General features: G+C 39.9%; 1 protein-coding gene and 1 pseudogene across 1 annotated transcript; both read right to left on the bottom strand.

Moving 5' to 3' along the window:
- Window positions 1-7,292: 7,292 nt before the first annotated feature.
- On the bottom strand, window positions 7,293-8,227 carry LOC118581825 (annotated as a pseudogene).
- An 8,672-nt stretch (window positions 8,228-16,899) lies between these two features.
- LOC118582385 (olfactory receptor 4C5-like) lies at window positions 16,900-17,900 on the bottom strand. Its single transcript, XM_036185230.1, has one exon. The coding sequence runs from the start codon at window positions 17,830-17,832 to the stop codon at window positions 16,900-16,902; it is 933 nt and encodes a 310-aa protein (XP_036041123.1). The 5' UTR covers window positions 17,833-17,900.
- Window positions 17,901-18,979: the final 1,079 nt, after the last annotated feature.

Raw genomic sequence — 18,979 nt, 5'->3', positions numbered from 1 at the left:
CATGTGAATGACTCAGGTCTGGTTGACCCCTTTGGACAATGTCCATGTCTGAGGACCATGCCATACCTGGGGCTATGCTGATCTGGGTGGCTGGTGATACTAACTGGAGCCATGGAGCTATCTGGGCATGGTCCACTACTGAGGGCCATGTCTAGGTCTGTAGTCCTGCTGCAGCAGGATATCTGTGGCAATGTCCATGGCCGGTGTCATTGGAACAATGCTGTGCTGAGCCAGGCCCACTCTTCACTGGCCCTGGGATAGCTGCTTCTGTTCCTCAATGGATTTTGCAGCAGGTGAGCTGGCCCTACCCCTCAGGGGAGACTTCACCCCCACACTTAGGAAAGATGGACCTGCTCCTCACCATAGGTGTGCACATCAAATGGTAGGCACACTATAGCTCACCCTGTGGTTGGGGATGCAGGAGAGCAGGAGAGTGGACTCCATTCCCCCTCATCTACCACATGGTGGCATGGATGAGGCAAAGATGCCTTCCCCTCTCATCCATTACCATGGCAGATGGTAGAGGTGGCCCTGGTGTCACAAGAGATAGCTAGCCCTGATCCTCAGTGGCTGCAGCACATGAGAAAGCAAGCAGACTCCGCTTTCTTTCTGGGCGGAACAGTAGAGCTGACTTTTTTGTTGGCGTTCAGGTAAGCCAGCCCTGAGTGTGTAAGAGCAGGAGATCTGACCCCATCCCACCTTATATGCCCCTACAACAATCTGGAGAGAGGGCCCTTCATCTTTGCCTGTGCAAAACAGTAGAGTTGGGCCTGGGGTTGTGAGTGAAGGGGAATGGATCTGAGGACCCGAGAACAAGAGAACTGACTGGACTTGCTCCTTGCTATAGGCTGCATTGGGTGAGCTACCTGAGGCAGTGCTAGGGAGCTTATTTGGGTGATGATGATGAGGGAAAGCTAGTGAACTGACCAACCCAGCTATGATCCAGGCCCAGAAGCAGGGCTATGAATCAGGTCACCCCAACATCACTGAATCTATGAACTGTTGGAGTATGTGAAGAGGACGAACCTACAGATCCAAAACAGCAGGATCTTCAAGTCACAGAACAACAGGATATCCAAGAGGAGCCCCAGTGAGAGCCCATTATTGGTGGTGTAGCAGAAATCAGAGGCCCAGAGCCACACCAATGACTCATGACAATAAACACAAGTAAAGGTGTATGGACTAAAGGGTAAATTGTGTGACTCAATGGGCTACACTACAATCATTCATGACAAGATTCTTCTTTTTTGGTTTGGTTTTGGGCTATTCTTTTAAATTTGGTGCTGTGGATTTTTTGGGAAGAGGTTGCAAGGGTAGAAGGCAGAACTGAGGGGACAGGAAGATAAATAGTACCAGAATGCATGGTATGAAACCCACAGGGAATCAATAAAAGTTAACAAAAAAAGAAAGAAAATACTTTTCATATAATATGTTTGGATCACTGTTTCCCCGCCTCATCAACCAGATCCTCTCCACATCCCTACCTATCCAACTTTATGCCTTCTCTCTCTCTCTGTTTAGAAAACAAACTGGCAAATAAAAAAAACAAACAAACTAGAAATTAATCATTGAAAAGGGTAGGGGCAGGAGGGGGGAGGACAGGGGAACCCATGGCTGATATATAAAATTTAAAACACATAATAATAATTAAAAAAAACAAAATAAAAAAATGAATAAACATTCTCCATGAGAATGAGAAAAAAATAAAATAAAATACAAACAATAGCAGAAAATTTTAATCTTCACTGATTTACGATCAATTTTCTTCACCTATGATAATGATATTGGTTCAGTCTATATATTTGAAAATGTATTAAATTGTGTGCCCAATATTACTCAAATTGATTTCTTTGACATTATTGACTTTTTATAATTCACTGGTACTAAAAATTCATTGAAAATATTTGAATATGCTCTAATCAAAGTGTGTCATTACTCTTCAATTTATCTACAGCTTTGACCTTTTTATTGTCTCTATATGCAAAATTGTCATTTTATGAAACATCTGTTTCCTTGTTGCTATGTATCTTTAGTCATTATATAAGGACTTATTTATTATTATTTTATGCATCTTTTCTTTATAGTTTGAAGTCAAAACAATTATTTGGTGTATTTGTAATAAATATTGCTTCCTTTCAAAACAAACAAACAAAAAAGCATAACATGCACATACTCATAAAAACACAAAATCAGAAACCATAATATATTAGCAAAAGACCAGTAAGATAAAAATAAAATCCCAGAGAGAGGCAACCACCTCTGGGTCCCACCCCTGGGCCCCAGCCATCCCGGGAGAACCTGCCCAACTTGTCCCCAGTTTCCAGCAAATAGGCGGGCCCTGTCAGAAGGCTCCCCTTTTCCAAAACTGCAGGCAGACCCTGCAGTCTACACACCCTGCCCCCACACCCATTTGCCCAAGACCCCAGCCAATTCCTGAGACTCAGAGACCAGCCCCCAGCTCCCATCTATCCAGGAACTCCCATGTGGACCAGAGGTGAGTGCCTGGGGTTATAGTCAGAGAGGCATCTGCCCCTGGGTCCCACCCCTGGACGCCAGCCATTCCGGGAGGACCTGCCCAACTTGTCCCCAGTTTCCAGCCAAAGGACACGGTCAACAAAACAAAGCAACAGCCTACAGAATGGGAAAAGGTCTTCAACAACCCCACATCTGATAGAGGGCTGATATCCAGAATGTATAAAGAACTCAAGAAATCAGACATAAAAATGCCCAACAGTCCAATTAAGAAATGGGCTATAGAACTAAACAGAGAATTCTTAACAGAGGAAGTTCAGATGGCTGAAAGACATTTAAGGAATTGCTCAACATCCCTAATTATCCTGGAAATGCAAATTAAAACGTCTCTGAGATACCACCTTACACCTGTCAGAATGGCTAAGATCAAAAACACAGAAGACAGCTTATGCTGGAGAGGATGTGGAGCAAGGGGAACTCTCCTCCACTGCTGGTGGGAATGCAAGCTTGTACAGCCACTTTGGAAGTCAATATAGTGCTTCCTTAGCAAATTGGGAATCCATTTCCCCCAAGACCCATCTGTAGCATTCTTGGGCATGTACCCAAGGAATGCTCAATCATACCACAAGGGCATTTGCTCAGCTATGTTCATATCAGCATTGTTTGTAATAGCCAGAACCTAGAAACAGCCTAGATGCCCTTCAACTGAAGAATGGATAAAGAAAATGTGGTACATATGCATAATGGGGTACTACTCAGCAGAGAAAAACAATGACATCATGAGGCAAATGGATGGATCTAGAAAAAATCATCCTGAGTGAGGTAACACAGACTTAGAAGGATAACCATGGTATGTACTCACTCATAGGAGGATACTAGATGTAAAACAAAGATGACTAGACTGCTACACAACTCCAGGGAGGTTACTTAGAAAACGGGACACTAGGAAAGACCCAGGGATCATCCAATGACAGAGAAATGGATGAGATCTACATGAACAACCTGGACAACAGTGGGAGTAATGAAGGGCAAGTTGTGAGGGAAAGAAAGCTTAGGGGAGCAGGAGATCCCAGCTGGATCAAGAACAGAAAGGGAGAACAAGGAATAACAGACCATGATAAATGAAAACCACATGAGAACAGGAATAGGCAGAGTGCTGGAGAGGTCCCCTGAAATCCACAGTGACACATCCTCTGTAGACTGCTGGCAATGGTCGAGAGAAAGCCTGATCTGACCTAGTCTGGTGATCAGATGGCCAAACACACTAACAGTCGAGCTGGAACTCTCATCCAATAACTGATGGAAGTGGATGCAGGGATCCTCAGCCAGACCCCAGGTGGAGCTCCAGTTGTCCAACTGTTGAGAAAGAGGAGGGACTATAAGAGTGTGAAGTGTTGAGACCAAGATTGGAAAAATCACAGGGACAAATAGCCAAACAAACGGAAGCACATGAATTATGAACCAAAGGCTGTGGAGCCTCCAGCTGGATCAGGCCCTCTGGATAAGTGTGACAATTGAATAGCTTCAACTGTTTGGGAGGCATCCAGGATGTGGGACCAGGACCTGTCCTTAGTGCATGAGCTGGCTGTTTGGAACCTTGGACTTACACAGGGACACTTTGCTCAGCCTGATAGGAGGGGCTGAACCTGCCTGTACTGAATCCACCAGGTTTAAATGAATCCCCAGGGGAGTCTTGGCCCTGGAGGTGATGGGAATGGAGGGGAGGGGATGGCAAGAAGGTGGGGGTAGGGGCGGGAGTGGGGAGGACAGGGGAACACATGGCTGATGTGTAAAATTAAAACACCAATGTAATAATAATAATAATAATAATAATAATAATAATAATAATAATATAATAGTAATAATAATAATAATAACCCCAAAGCAATATGTAATGAAAAAAAATCTTAAAAAATACCATTGAAATCTTTGGGTTGTGTATCTAGAGCTGGGCATGGAGCCTACTCTTAAGTGCGGTTTATATACTCAGTGAAACTCCATTGGAAAAAAACTGATTTTTCCTTTGCAAGGAGTAGTTAATGGGGATAGCTTTCTGTCCTCTTCTCCTTCTCAGTGCTGGGGTCCCATGGGGCTTGAGCCCGTACAGGCCTTGTGAATGGTACCACAGTCTTCGAGTTCATATACGCCTCAGTCATGTTGTGTCTTAAGACATCATTTCCTTGGTAGTTCATCTCCTCTGACTCTAACAATTTCTCTTGCTTCCCCTTCTGCATAGCTGCCTGAACCCTAGGTGGAGGTTTTGATGAAAACCTCTCCTTTAGGACTGAGTGCCCCAAAGTTCCTTGTTTTCTGTGTGTTGTCCAGTTGTGGGTCTCTGTATAAGTTCCCATCTACTGCTAGAAGAAGCTTCTCTGATGATGGTTGGGTGAGCAGAATGCCATTAGGAGTCATTTTATCATTGTGTTCCTTTAGCAGAACAACATTATTTCATTTTACCTTAGGCCCATGGCCTATCAAGTCTCAGGTTCTTGGACATAGTGGTATCTTAATCCTAGAATAGAGATTGACAAAGACCTTGCTCTTGTTTTCCAGGGATCTGGCCACTGACTGGCATCCTTATTAAGATATAACCCACAGTGATGATGTTCTCATTCATGAATTGCTGTCATTTCTGATATAATTAGACGTGAGCTGAGGCTAGGACCTAAGCATAACTCTTGCAAAGTCATGGCTAGTGCAGGACAGTAGTTGTGTGCTATGACTCTTCACTTACGAGTGGCAGCCCCAGTATGCATTATCCTCTGCTGACATCCCTATTTGAACAATTTCACAGTTTTAAACTGATATGCTACTTCAGTGTGAATAATTTATTTCTTGCTACTTAAGGGATATGTAAACATACTTTCCCTTGCTGAAGAATTGGGAAGGATGAAGCAGGTACAGAGCGAAGCAGCTGACACATGTTCTTAGCGCTAACTAATGCCTGAGATATTTCCTTTCACTCAAGTCAGTCTCCTCAACCATTTAAAAATAATGTGTGTGTGTGTGTGTGTGTGTGTGTGTGTGTGTGTGTGTGTGTGAGAGAGAGAGAGAGAGAGAGAGAGAGAGAGAGAGAGAGAGAGAGAGAGAGAATCACTGTTGGGTGACTTACTCAATTATTTCCCAACTTACTTTGTGAGATAGGGTCTCTCACTGACCCTGGGTAGAGTGTTGGCTGGCAAGCCCTGGACTCCCCCTGTCTCCTTCCTCCAACACTGGTGTTACAGATGCTTTCTGCCATGTTTAGCTTTTATGGAAATTGGGGATCCAAATTCAGGTTCTCATGGCAAGCACTGTGCACAGAAAGCCATCTCCACAGCCTGAAATCTTTTATTTTAAACAAATAATTTCATGCTTGAAGATATAGCATAGATGAACTTCTGAAAGAGGTGTTTTTTTTTTTTGTGTGTGTGTATGTGTGAAAATGAAGTAGAAATGTTCTCTCTGTGTGGTTTTGTTAGGTGAAATTTTTTCTACTGCTTTAGTAGAACATTTGGAAACCTCTTTAACTTAGGAAGCTGTGAAGTATATTTGGTGAATATTTTCTTGAAGATTTATCCCAGCTTCTATACTACTTTCATATAGAGTTGTCTTTCTTTCTTTTAAAATATAGCCTCATTTGCCAGGCAGTGGTGGTGCATGCCTTTAATCCCAGCACTCAGGAGGCAGAAGCAGGCTAATCTATGTGAGTTCGAGGCCAGCCTGGGCTAAAGAGTGAGTTCCAGGAAAGGTGCAAAGCGAGAAACCCTGTCTGGAAAAACATTATATATATATATATATATATATATATATATATATTTATATATATATATATATGTATATATATATGTACATATGTATATGTATGTATGTATGTATATATAAAACCTCATTTAAAATACAACCTGTAGTGCTGAGCATGAAAGGTACCAAGCATATTAGTGTTGATCTATTTCACACCTACAACAATAGAACTGTACCAGTACTTGGTTCTTTCCTCTTCATAAATATTCTCCTAACAATAATAAAGTTTATGCTTTATGAATGCATTATTCTAATGATGAGAATTGTTCAAATGGATTTACATTATATTTATTTTTCTTATTTTACAGAAATTGAGTATTGTAGGGGTTCTAAAATCCCTGTGGACTGGGACTGTTCCTTCTGAGCCTTAATGTCAGTCCAGCCTTCTTATACACTCCTAACATGAATGGATATTTCTGTGAGTGGAAGAACGGATTAAGAAAATGCAGTATGCAACAGCAGCAATCACACCGTTGAGACTCCATGGGTGTGTCTTCTATGCTATGTCTAGTCATCATTATCTTACAGTAGGCATCCTAATCCTCTGGCCTTTGCAATGTTCTTGTCCCGTGTTTTGAAATGTTCCCTGAGATTTACATATAGGGAATGCATTTAAGATGTACTATTTGGGCAGGCCATCCTTTGGTCACTTAGTCTCTGAATTTTGATTAGGTGTGGATCTCTGTACTAGCCTTCATCTGCTGCAAAAAGAAATTTCTCTGATGAGAAGTGAGAGCCATATTTATCCTATATATTATCTACATGTATCTTCATACTGTACTCCATTTAGAGATACAATTATTATTCAAATAAAATTTGAAAATGGAGGAACAGCAGATCTGGGGGAGAGGGGAGGAGTGGAGGGAGGGGAGGCTGCAGTATGGATGTACTGTATGAGAGAAGAACAAAAAATTAAAAAAGAAAATTTGGTGCAGATAGGATATAATTCACTATCAGCATTTTAACCATTTAAAAAGGAGAAAACGTGTCTATTAAACAGCACTAGACATTGTTTTTTAAAACACAAATCACCAGGTTTATGCATTACCAGCTTTCCACATTTGTTCCCAGAGCTTCTTCATAACCTTTTTGACCTCCTCATTTCTGAGGGTATAGATTAATGGATTCAACATAGGTGTCACCAGAGTGCAAAATACTGTCACAGCTTTGTCAGGGGGGAAGGAAGTCATAGGCCTTAGGTATAGATATGAACAAGGTACAAAGAATAAGACAACAACAGTGACATGAGACGCACAGGTGGACAGGGCTTTGCGCCGCCCTTCTGAACTGTGATTCCTCAGGGAGTGAAGGATGACTATATAAGAAGTAACCAGCATAGAGAAAATGAGTAAACACAGTGACCCACTGTTGGCAGCAATCAGTGGCCCTAGAGTGTGAGTGTATTAAATCACACAGTGCAGGCCAGCTCCAGGAGTGGTATTAAATCACACATAAAGTGGTCAATGATATTTGGGCCGCAGAAAGGTAACTGGGCCATAAATAAAATCTGTATTCCTCCATGGATGAATCCCAGGACTATAGCAGCCCCCACCAAGAATACACACATGGGTCTGCTCATGATGACCATGTAATGCAAAGGCTTGCAGATGGCTATGTAGCGATCATAGGCCATGGCAATCAGCAAGATGATTTCAGCTGCACCAAAAAAATGTTCAGCAAAAAGCTGAGTCATGCAGCCATTGAACGATACAGTGCTCTTCTCAGAAATCAAGTCATAGATCATTTTGGGTGCTATGGAAGAAGAGTAGAAACCATCTGTGATGGACAAGTAGGACAGAAAAAAGTACATGGGGGTAGCGAGGGCTGGGCTGATGAAGATGGTGACTGAGATGAGTGTGTTACCTGCCAGTGTGATCAAATAGATTATTAAGCACACAATAAATAAGAGTTTCTGCAGATCTGGGTCTTGAGTCAAGCCCAGGAGGATGAATTCTGTAACATTGTTCATCCCTTTTCTTCATTTAGTTCAAGTTGTATGCATATGCTCATCTGAAAAATAAAGATAGAATGTCCAAGTGATAATATTTTAAATTGTAAACTAAAGTACTTCATCATCTCATTGTTATAATTGATGAAATAAAAAGCTACAATTTTACTTCTGAACTTTAGATCACTTTGCAGATAATTTTGAAGATGAGAAGTGGGTTAGCTTAGTACTAATACTTTAGTATAATACCAAGACAAAGAAAAGTCTTATTAAGGTTGTTGGCTGAAGATTAACTGTCAACTCCCCCTTTTTAAAATCCTGGGAATGATCTCAAATTTGGCTTTCTTTTATTGTTTTTTTTTTTTTTTGTTTCTTGTGTGGAAAAATATTTTATTTTATTTATCAATTTATTTGAAATTACATTTGTGCATGAATGTGAATGTTAAGTGTCTATGAACACAGTGTGCATGAAATTCATTGCTACACTAAAGAACTAAAGCCTGAAGCCTTGCTGGATGTAAGGATCCTGTGTTCTGTGTGTATGATTCCTCTGTATCTTATGATGCACATGAACCCGGGGACAGAGACAGAACTATAGGGAGAGTTACTTACTTTCTGGATGACAAAATAACATTTTTTCAGTTCATTGAGTATAATTAATTCAAGAACAGCAGCTTTTATACCAGACTTCCCACAGACCCTTCTTTCATGATCCCCCTCCCTCGTTTCTTTTTCAAGACAAGGTTTCTCTTTGTAGCTTTGCACCTTTCTTGGAACTCACTCTGTAGACTAGGCTGGCCTCGAACTCACACAGATCTGCTTGCCTCTGGCTCCCGAGTGCTGGGATTAAAGGTGTGTGCCACCACCCCCACCCCCCAACTTGATCCCTTTTTCATATCTTTGGATGTGTTTATGTGAAATCTCCAAAGTCCTTCTAAGTCCTCACAGCATTTTATAAATTTCCCCAGATGTTGAACAATTTTTCCTCATTTAGGACTATGTTCAGGGTTAGGTAAAATTCTCCTGAGCACTCACTATAAATGGAGTTATAGGAGGTGAGGGTACCTATTAGAGGGCTGGCTAAGAAAATATACTTTCTGGTTTTGGTATACATCCAATCAAAACTGATGAATTTATAGTTTTCACTGACAACTGGTGCAAATGTTGATGCTATACAAAAATGTTTTCTTCCAATTTCTGTCCATATGGACTTTCACTAGCATGACAGTGTTTTTACAAAAAAGGAGAGGTTTTATTTATTCTCTTCCTGTTTCTGCCCCCTTCCACAACACCTGCCAAAAACCAAGCAACATAATTTCCTTCCCATAACATCCAAATTCTAGGTAGAGTCAGCTTCAAGACCCCTAGTTACAATACAAGTGAGGAGAAATACATTTGGTTTTTACAGTGGCTTAGTCTCTGAGTATTTCCCTTTTATTCATTGGACCTGAATATAGGGACTATATAATTAATCATTCTTAATGTATTTAATTTAAAGTTCTAACTTCAATCAAGCTGTTAAAAACAATACTTTGGAATCAGTGTATTTAGTGAGACTACTGGACATAGCATTTTAAAAGTGACTTCAGTCATTCTCAACATCACCTGATTTGAGAATTCCTACCAATTATTTAATGTTATTGTGTCTCACATATTCATTTTCATAGCAAAACATTACAATTTGAGTCCACTATAAAATTACAAGGTCTACTTCAATGAAGATAAATTGTCCAAATCAAGTGAATCCACTTAAAGTATTTCAAGAAACAATGTAGTTTCACCAACCTGGGTGTAGTTGAGTGTAGAGATGTTTCCGTCTATAGATTAGTGCAGTTTTTGTTTCTTCCCTTCTGGGCACATGCAGCACAGCCTTTTACAGATTCTGTGAGCTGACATCTCTTTAGACAGTTCTGCAGTGTGATTGTTTCCAGTTTTTTTCATTCCCATTGTCACAATTTACTCTGAAATGAGCTATTTTAGCCAGGAAATTTTGACGATTCTAGGGCTTAATTTCTTTGCACTTTGATGCTTTCCTGTAATATATTTATAGCCACATATATTTTCCTATATACAGAAATATACTTCAAGTTAAAAGCACTCAAAATAAAAACTAACATCTCAAGGCAGAAAATATTTGTCTATTCCCCTATAAAATGTGTAGTGAATAGAAGAGCTTGTTTGGACTTGGCAATTGTTTTGCTTCCTAACAGCCCAGGAAAGTTGTGCAGAGAGAATTTCTTTCATTCCTAACTTGTTTCCATTTAACTTACCTCTGTAGAAACTCACTGAGACAGAGCAGTAACAAATCTTGCTACTACATCTCTACACCAACCAATGATTTGTGATTTCTTCTCTCTTGATTCTGAACAAGTATTTAAATAGACTTTCAGAAAGAATATAGACTCTGATAATGCTTTGGACTCTCAAGTACCCAAAGGATTGATAATTGTTTCTGTTGAAATCTTTGCCAAGACAGTAGTCACCATCTCCTGCATACTCCCACTTGGTACCTGCAAACTTCTTTAGCAGTGATGTATTTTAGGAATGCAGTTGGATTGGGATTAAATAGGTGTGTACACTGCAGTTTAGGATAAGACCTGTGTGCTATATCTTTGAAAACACTTTTATTAAAATTTTATAAAAGCTTCTTTTGCTAATTGTAGCTTTGTTTATGTTGGCCCAGAACATAGAATAGTTTTAGTTATACTTTACAATTCAGAGAATAGATTTCTCACTAAAAATATGACTAGTTTGAAAAATATGGTCCCTTAAAGCTTAAAATGACAGTTTTCAGCATTAGAGTTGGTGACATTTTCACTAATGGCATGTTTAGTCAAAGTGATGATGCAGGACCCTTAGCTACCATAGGCTGGACAGGAGTTAAAAAGTCAGAGACACCGTTTTCTTTTGGTGTGATTGTCTACATCACACATTGTCTTGGGTAACTGTTAGGCATGGATTTTTAAAAATCTCTACTCCAGAAAGAAAACTGATTGTTAGAGTTAGGTGCCATATTCTCAGTAAGAAGGTATTGAGAAATTCACACATAGCCAAGGACTAATGTATAAATATACACAGTTAGGGAACAGAATTGCTTCACAAAAGGATTTCCAGTAGCTTCTGAGGTGATGTAAAACTAGCTGAAATCTCACATGCAATCATTTTTCTGTTGATGTTATCAGTCTTTGCATTTAAACAAGGTTAACATACACCTGAATTTGAGGGCTAGCAAAGAAAAGCAAATCTTCCATCTCTATTGTTAATAGTCAATATTTGTTGACTTTGTTGACCACAATTCCTAGTCATGGACAGTTCAGTTTAGAGGTTTAGGAATAAAAATGGTTGCCATAGGTCCCCAGAAGGAGTGGCACTCTTAGGCAGTATGGCCTTATTGGAATAGATGTGGCCCTGTTGGAGGAAGTATATCACTGTGGGTGGGCTTTGAGGTTCCAGATGTTCAAGCCAGGTCCATTGTCTTACTCTCTTCATGCTCTCTGTGGATCAAGATATAGAACTCTCTGCTACCTCTTTAGTACCATATCTACCTAAATGCTGCCATGCTTCCAGCCATGGCAATAGTGGACTAAATCTCTGTACTGTAAGCCAGCCCAATTAAAGGTTTTCCTTTATAAGAGTTGCAGTGGTCATGGTGTCTCTTCATAGCAATAAAATCCTAAGGCAGTGGCATTAAGCATATTCACATTATTGTAAACCAGTTTCCTCATCAATATCTAGTAAAATTTTTCTCTTTTCAGACTATATCCCTTAATCATGAAGGCTACTTATCATTCTTTTTTCTAAATTTTCAGTAATACATTTTTCTAAGTTCTGGTAAGCACTATTTTCTTTCTTATAAATTTTACTTCTCTAGCTGACTTCCACAGGTTGCATAGTACAGTATCTGTCCTTTTACAAACATGCCTTTTTGGGTTATCAGGAATTGAATTTAGGGCCTTGCACATGCCAGGAAAGTGTTCTAACCTCAAGCTTCATACACAACACCTTCTGGGTAAAGGCTGCATGTACAAACTCCCTCTTGTAAAGGCACTTAGTAATGGCTTGGAATGTTCTTCTCTGTTGGAGTATGTGCCTAAGTTTGTTTTTTTCTTTTGCTAGAGAAACATTAATAAAGTGTGCTATATGAAAGAAAAACCAGATGGCTTAATAGAGAATTCTCTCAAACATTTATTTCTAATATTTCTCAAGCTCTTCTACAAAATAATGAGAAAGAATCCTTTAAAACTCACTTGTGAGGCATTAGTATGCTACCAAAACTAGAACACTAATGAACATTGTGCTGGGTAGTTTCTGTCAACCTAATATAAGCGAACATCACTTAGAAAAGGAATTCTCAGCTGAGAAATTCCCTCCATTGGAGTGAGCTGTGGCAAGTCTGTGAGTCACTTTCTTGTTTAATGATTGATGTGGAAGAGCTCAGCTCACTTTGAGGGTTGTAACTTCTAGGCAGGCAGGTCCTAGAATGAAATGTGTGTGTGTGTGTGTGTGTGTGTGTGTGTGTGTGTGTGTGTGTGTATTTCCCCAAATGAATATAATTTCTAACTGCATTCTAAACACTCATCCTTATATTCAAAGATAAGTATGGATCTCATTCCTCATCTTTTGCAGCTTATAGAGATTATCACAGAGATCTGTGAGTAGTCAAAATGCAGATTATATGTGTCTGCTCATGGAAAATCATAGAAGAGGGGGCAGAAGAATGTAAGACTCAGAGGCCCAGGGCTCCTGTTGCTAAATAGTGTGCCCTGAATGGTGATGGGGAAAATGCATCATGGAATCTCAACAATGTGGCTATGCATAATGACATCACCACTTAGTGTGCCAACATAAACAGGGGAAATTCCACATGGTCCTCCCACTGAATGTAGAGCTGCAGGTGGTTGATGGCTGTGGAAAGATAGAGGATCAGTTTCCTCCAGGGATGAATGCCCACATAGGTTGCCCAATCCCAAGTGGTGAGCTCTGAACACATGAACATACAAGCAGCAGTAAACATATTCAGTATTTTGTATAGTCATGTGTTCATAGAGACACATATATACATATGTATACACATGTGAAAATAATAATTAAGAGATCATGAATTTGGAAGGGAGGAGCCATCAGGGAAGTTTGAGGAGTGAGAGAGGAGCAGGGATGATGTAGATGCAGTGCTCATGTACAAAGTTCTCCAAGAAAAGTTTTATGAAGTAAGATGATTTTCTTGGTAATCTTTGAAATGCTAGTTCACATTTGATGTTATAGTTTCACAGTTAATTGCTAGTGCATATTTAGTGTGTATTTATGTAATTTTGTTCAATTTTACTTTATATTTTAAATAAAGGGGATAAGAAATTGCTTAAATGCATTAGTGTGATGTGTTATGTTGAAGCAGAGAAAGGCTATGTTTGAATTTGGCTTTATAAGGATTGATATTTATCTATTCCACGGTATTTGAGGATTCAGACAATTGCCAAAATTCTATGTGATCCTATTCTGGTCTTAATATCTATATTTTTTAAAACTGAAGTTAGTAGATGCAATTATTAGTCAGGAGTAAGCTGCATTTTGCTGTAGTTACATAATGTACAGATACATTTTTGAATTCTCAGTTCAACACATACAATTTCATTTCTTGCTCACTCACTACTGGAGGAGTGGTCTTGAGGGAAGACATTCTCCACATGGTTACTTTCAAACCTAGGTTGCTTTCCCTAAAGACTCTTCCAACTCAATGCATAGCTTCTAGCCTTGCTACACCAGGGAAGAGTATATGGCTGCTAAATGTTTAAATCTGCAAGTGATATAACTTCTGCAAATAAGGTATTACCTAAAACAACTGGGCTGGAAAAGGGGGTAGCAGCATTTTGATATTTTGTGATCAGAAAATTGGTTAAGAAAAACTTATTTCCCCTTTGGAAATGTGTGTGTGTGTGTGTGTGTGTGTATGTAACTGGTGATATTCTATATAGGGGTAGGTGTGGTCAAGGAATCACTTTTCTTAATTTGGTTTTTATGATGGTAGTAATGAAATTGCTAAGATTCAGAAGATTTTTGTCTTGCCTGTGATCTGTCTTTTCTTTCTTCTCCCTAAATCCGATTATATTTTTATTTAAAATTATTTTGAGAATTTCATGCAACAAGTACTACACTTGTATCATTTCTACCTCCCCTTCTAGTTCCTAATGTGGCTATCCTCAAACACTTCTTCACTTAACATCATTACCTCTTCTTACACACACACACACACACACACACACACACACACACACACACACACACGGGCACTCACACACATGTGCATGTACATACACATACACATGCAGCACACACATATACACATACATGACCTACTGAGTCATTTGAGTGTTGCATATATGCACATGTGTTTAGAGATGAGCACTAGGGATTGGATAACAGCAGGGAACCTGTTCTGGGGGAAAACCGACTCTTCTGTCAGCAGCCACTGATTGCCTGTAGTCACAGAAGAGGGAACATAAAAATGAAAGAGCCAATGGACCAGGATGCTTGCTGGTTTTTCTAGACATGGTAGGGAAGCTGCACCCATGAAATCCGGAACAAGATGATTGTCTAACCAAGACCCTCCTAATGAAAAGCCCAGTGGACATGCCAACATAGATGGGGATAATTTCACAAGGCTGTATCCCTAGATGAAGAGAGGCAGGCAATCAATGTTTATTTCTCCTTAAAATAGTGTTTATGTCTCAAATTATTCTCCATAGTAAAATTCCATATGTAGATCAAGTGTTTAGAATTTCTTTCTGATTTACTCAGATATCCTTTTATCTTTTCTTTCTTTCTTTCTTTCTTTTTTTTTTTTTTGGTATCAGGCACTTTTGCTCATATAAAGGTATCAGCATTTATCATGGTCTGTTATTCCTTGTTCTCCCTTTCTGTTCTTGATCCAGCTGGGATCTCCTGCTCCCCTAAGCTTTCTTTCCCTCAAACCTTGCCCTTCATTACTCCACTGTCATCCAGGTTGTTATGTAGGTCTCATCCATTTCTCTGTCATTGGGTAATCCCTGTGTTTTTCCTAGGGTCCCATATTCTAGGTAGCTTCCCTGGAGTTGTGTAGCAGTCTAGTCATCTTTGTTTTACATCTAGTATCCTCCTATGAGTGAGTACATACCATGGTTGTCCTTCTGAGTCTGGGTTACCTCACTCAGGATGATTTTTTTCTATATCCATCCATTTGCCTGCAAACCTCATTATGCAATTGTTTTTTTCTGCTGAGTAGTACTCCATTGTGTATATGTACCATATTTTCTTTATCAATTCTTCAGTTGAAGGGCATCTAGGCTGTTTCTAGGTTCTGGCTATTACAAACAATGCTGATATGAACATAGCTGAGCAAATCCCCTTGTGGTATGATTGAGCATTCCTTGGGTATATGCCCAAGAGTGCTACAGCTGGGTCTTGGGGGAGATGGATTCTCAATTTTCTTAGGAAGTGCCATATTGATTTCCAAAGTGGCTGTACAAGCTTGCACATGAGAACAGGAATAGGCAGAGTGCTGGAGAGGTCCCCTGAAATCCACAATGACACATCCTCTCTAGACTGCTGGCAATGGTCGAGAGAAAGTCTGATCTGACCTAGTCTGGTGATCAAATAGCCAAACACCCTAACAGTCGAGCTGGAATTCTCATCCAATAACTGATGGAAGTGGATGCAGAGATCCTTAGCCAGGCCCCAGGTGGAGCTCTAGGTGTCCACTTGTCGAGAAAGAGGAGGGACTGTAAGAGCGTGAAGTGTTGAGCCCAAGATTGGAAAAAGCACAGGGACAAATAGCCAAATGAATGGAAGCACATGAATTATGTATGGACCAAAGGTTGTGGAGCCCCCAGCTGGATCAGGCCCTCTGGATAAGTGAGACAATTGAATTGCTTGAACTGTTTGGGAGGCATCCAGGCTGTGGGACCGGGACCTGTCCTTAGTGCATGAGCTGGCTGGTTGGAACCTTGGGCTTACACAGGGCCACTTTGCTCAGCCTGGAAGAAGGGGACTGGACCTGCCTGTACTGAATTCACTAGGTTTAAATCCCCAGGGGAGTCTTGGCCCTGGAGGAGATGGGAATGGAGGGGAGGGGATGGGGGAAAGGTGGGGGTCGGGGCGGGAAGGGGGAGGACAGGGGAACCCATGACTGATGTGTAAAATTAAAACACAAATATAATAATAATAATAATAATAATAATAATAATAATAACAATGAAATATTACAAAAAAAGGTATCTGCAAGGAAAGTATGCAAAGGAGTTTTTTCCACACAGACACACAATCTCCAGCAAACACCTTCTAGCTGGGTTGTCTAGATGTTTCTGTTGGTTATATGTGGAAGAAATTTATATAACTCCTTGACTTTAATCAAAGAAAATTATTTATTCTGGAATCAGCAAGATTAAAATGTCAACATTGCTCCTGGAGCTGGGCAGTGTAGCCATCTAAATTTTGGAATGAGTTTTGCGTAAAGATTTAGATTTTCATTGCTCAAAAGGTTTTAAGTAGAAGAGCTTTCAGTCACCTTTAGCAAAATATGAATGTTTATTAAAAGAGAAATTCATACAGATTCTAGAAGACAAGGAGAATGAAATACACTCACATATCCTGATTTCAATAGTGGTATCTTTTACTTGAATCATACTTGTTAAAACAAGAATCACATTTATTTCTGCCCTTTCTATTCATGGGAATCTTTCTCTAGGTTTTTGTTGGTTCCAGAGTTTCCTCATGGCGGTTTTCACCTCTGTGTTTCTGAGGGTGTAGATTAAAGGGTTTAACATGGGTGTTATCACAGTGTAGAACACAGCCACAGCTTTGTCAATGGGGAAGATGACCATGGGCCGAAGGTAAACGAATATGCAGGGTACAAAGAATAGGATGACTACTGTAATGTGGGAGGCACAGGTGGAAAGAGCCTTTCTCCGTTCTTCAGTGCTGTGAGTTTTTAGAGAGCAAAGAATGAGGACATAGGAAGTGAGAAGAATAGAAAAGATTAGCATACACATTAGCCCACTGTTGGCAGCCACAAAAAGTCCAAAGACATGGTTGTCAGTGCAGGAGAGTTTTAGGAGAGGGAAAAGGTCACAAATAAAATGGTCAATGATATTTGGGCCACAGAAGGGCAACCAGACTATAAAAAGAATTTGAATCAGAGCATGGAGAAATCCCCCAGCCCAGGCCATGGAAACCAGGAAGCCACACACTCTCCTGTTCATTGTGATCATGTAGTGTAGGGGCTTGCAAATGGCTACATAGCGGTCATAAGCCATGGCTGTGAGCAGAATAATCTCAACTCCACCAAAGAAATGTTCTGCAAAGATCTGAGTCATGCAGCCATTGAAAGAAATGGATTTCTTTTCAGCAAGTAAGTCAAATATCATTTTTGGGGTCATGGTGGAAGAGCAGCAGCCATCTACAAAAGATAGGAAGGACAGAAAAAAATACATGGGGGAGCCCAGTGCTGGACTAGAGATGACTGTTACAATAATGAGTAGGTTGCCAAGGAGGGTAAGAGAGTAGATGAGTGCAAATATGACAAACAAGAGTTTCTGCACATCTGGGTTCTGGGTCAGGCCAAGTAGGATGAATTCTGTCACATTGTTGGTTTGCTTCATGAATCTAGGTTGAGATCTGGATAGTCGATTGATCTGTGAATAGCAGGATGATTGAAATTGTGGCTGACAAATACTGAATAAGCAAGCAATTTCTTTTATATATCTTCACTGTAACACAGATGGGTATATCAAGAAGCAAAACCCAGTTTTAAAATTTCTTAAAATTGGACAATATTACTGGTGATATGAGCATATAGCCCTCTTCTCTCTCACACCTGGACACACACACAGACATACATGACACACAGCCTTATTCAATACACCTTGGACAAAGCCTGTAGTGCACAGAACACACAACAGTATGTGATGTAATATTTCATCTAAAGTTAATTGAAACTTTAGAACTTGTAATTTCAGAACTTTAGTCATGTTTAGATTTCTGGGGCATTTTATACATAAAAATTTATACAGCTTAAGAAAGATTTACTACAGCAAAATTTCTGTTGATCTGAAGAAGCAAAAAGCACCATGATTTACTGGACAGAATATATTCTTTAGAGTTAGATGGACTATTTTGCTTCCACCAATTATGCTGCTAAAATTTATCATTTATATCATAGGGGAAATAATAAATTATAAGGAGGCATTAATGAATATCTTTATCACATATATCAAACTTTAAATCTTTTTATTTGTGTGTGTTTGATATGTATATGTTTCTCTGTGTGTGTGTGTGTGTATGTATGTGTGTGTGTGTGTGTGTGTGTGTGTGTGTGTGTGTGTATGCTTGCATATATGTATGTCTGTGAACCAGGAGAACAGAGGTTGACATCAGGTGTCTCCAATTGCCCTCCATCTTATTGTTTGAGATAGGTCTTCCTCACTGGTCCTGAAACTCACTGATTGGCTGGACTGGCAGGCCCTTACTGTTCTTCACTCTCCCCGTGCTGGGGTTTCAAACAGGTGCTGCCATGTCCAGATTGTACATGGTGTTAGGGATCCACACTTAGGTCCTTCCATGATTGTGCAACCACGCTTTACCCACTGAGCCATCTCCTCATCCCCCAAAACATGTAGCTTTCCATATACTGGAGATTTTTTTTATAAAAGAGGAAAATAGTAAACAAAAAATACATATTATTTTTTGTATTCTCAAAACATACCTTAGTATTAATCAGAAAATAAGTGGATAACCCAACTCAATAAA

The sequence above is a fragment of the Onychomys torridus genome, chromosome 4 (assembly GCF_903995425.1).
Source record: "Onychomys torridus chromosome 4, mOncTor1.1, whole genome shotgun sequence".
Lineage (NCBI taxonomy): Eukaryota > Metazoa > Chordata > Mammalia > Rodentia > Cricetidae > Onychomys > Onychomys torridus.
The sequence above is the reverse complement of the archived record's forward strand: the minus strand, read 5'-3'. Positions and strand labels throughout refer to the sequence as shown.

Coding starts and splice junctions, on each gene's coding strand:
- LOC118582385 (XM_036185230.1), bottom strand. CDS start 17,832: ATGAAGCAAACCAACAATGTGACAGAATTCATCCTACTTGGCCTGACC.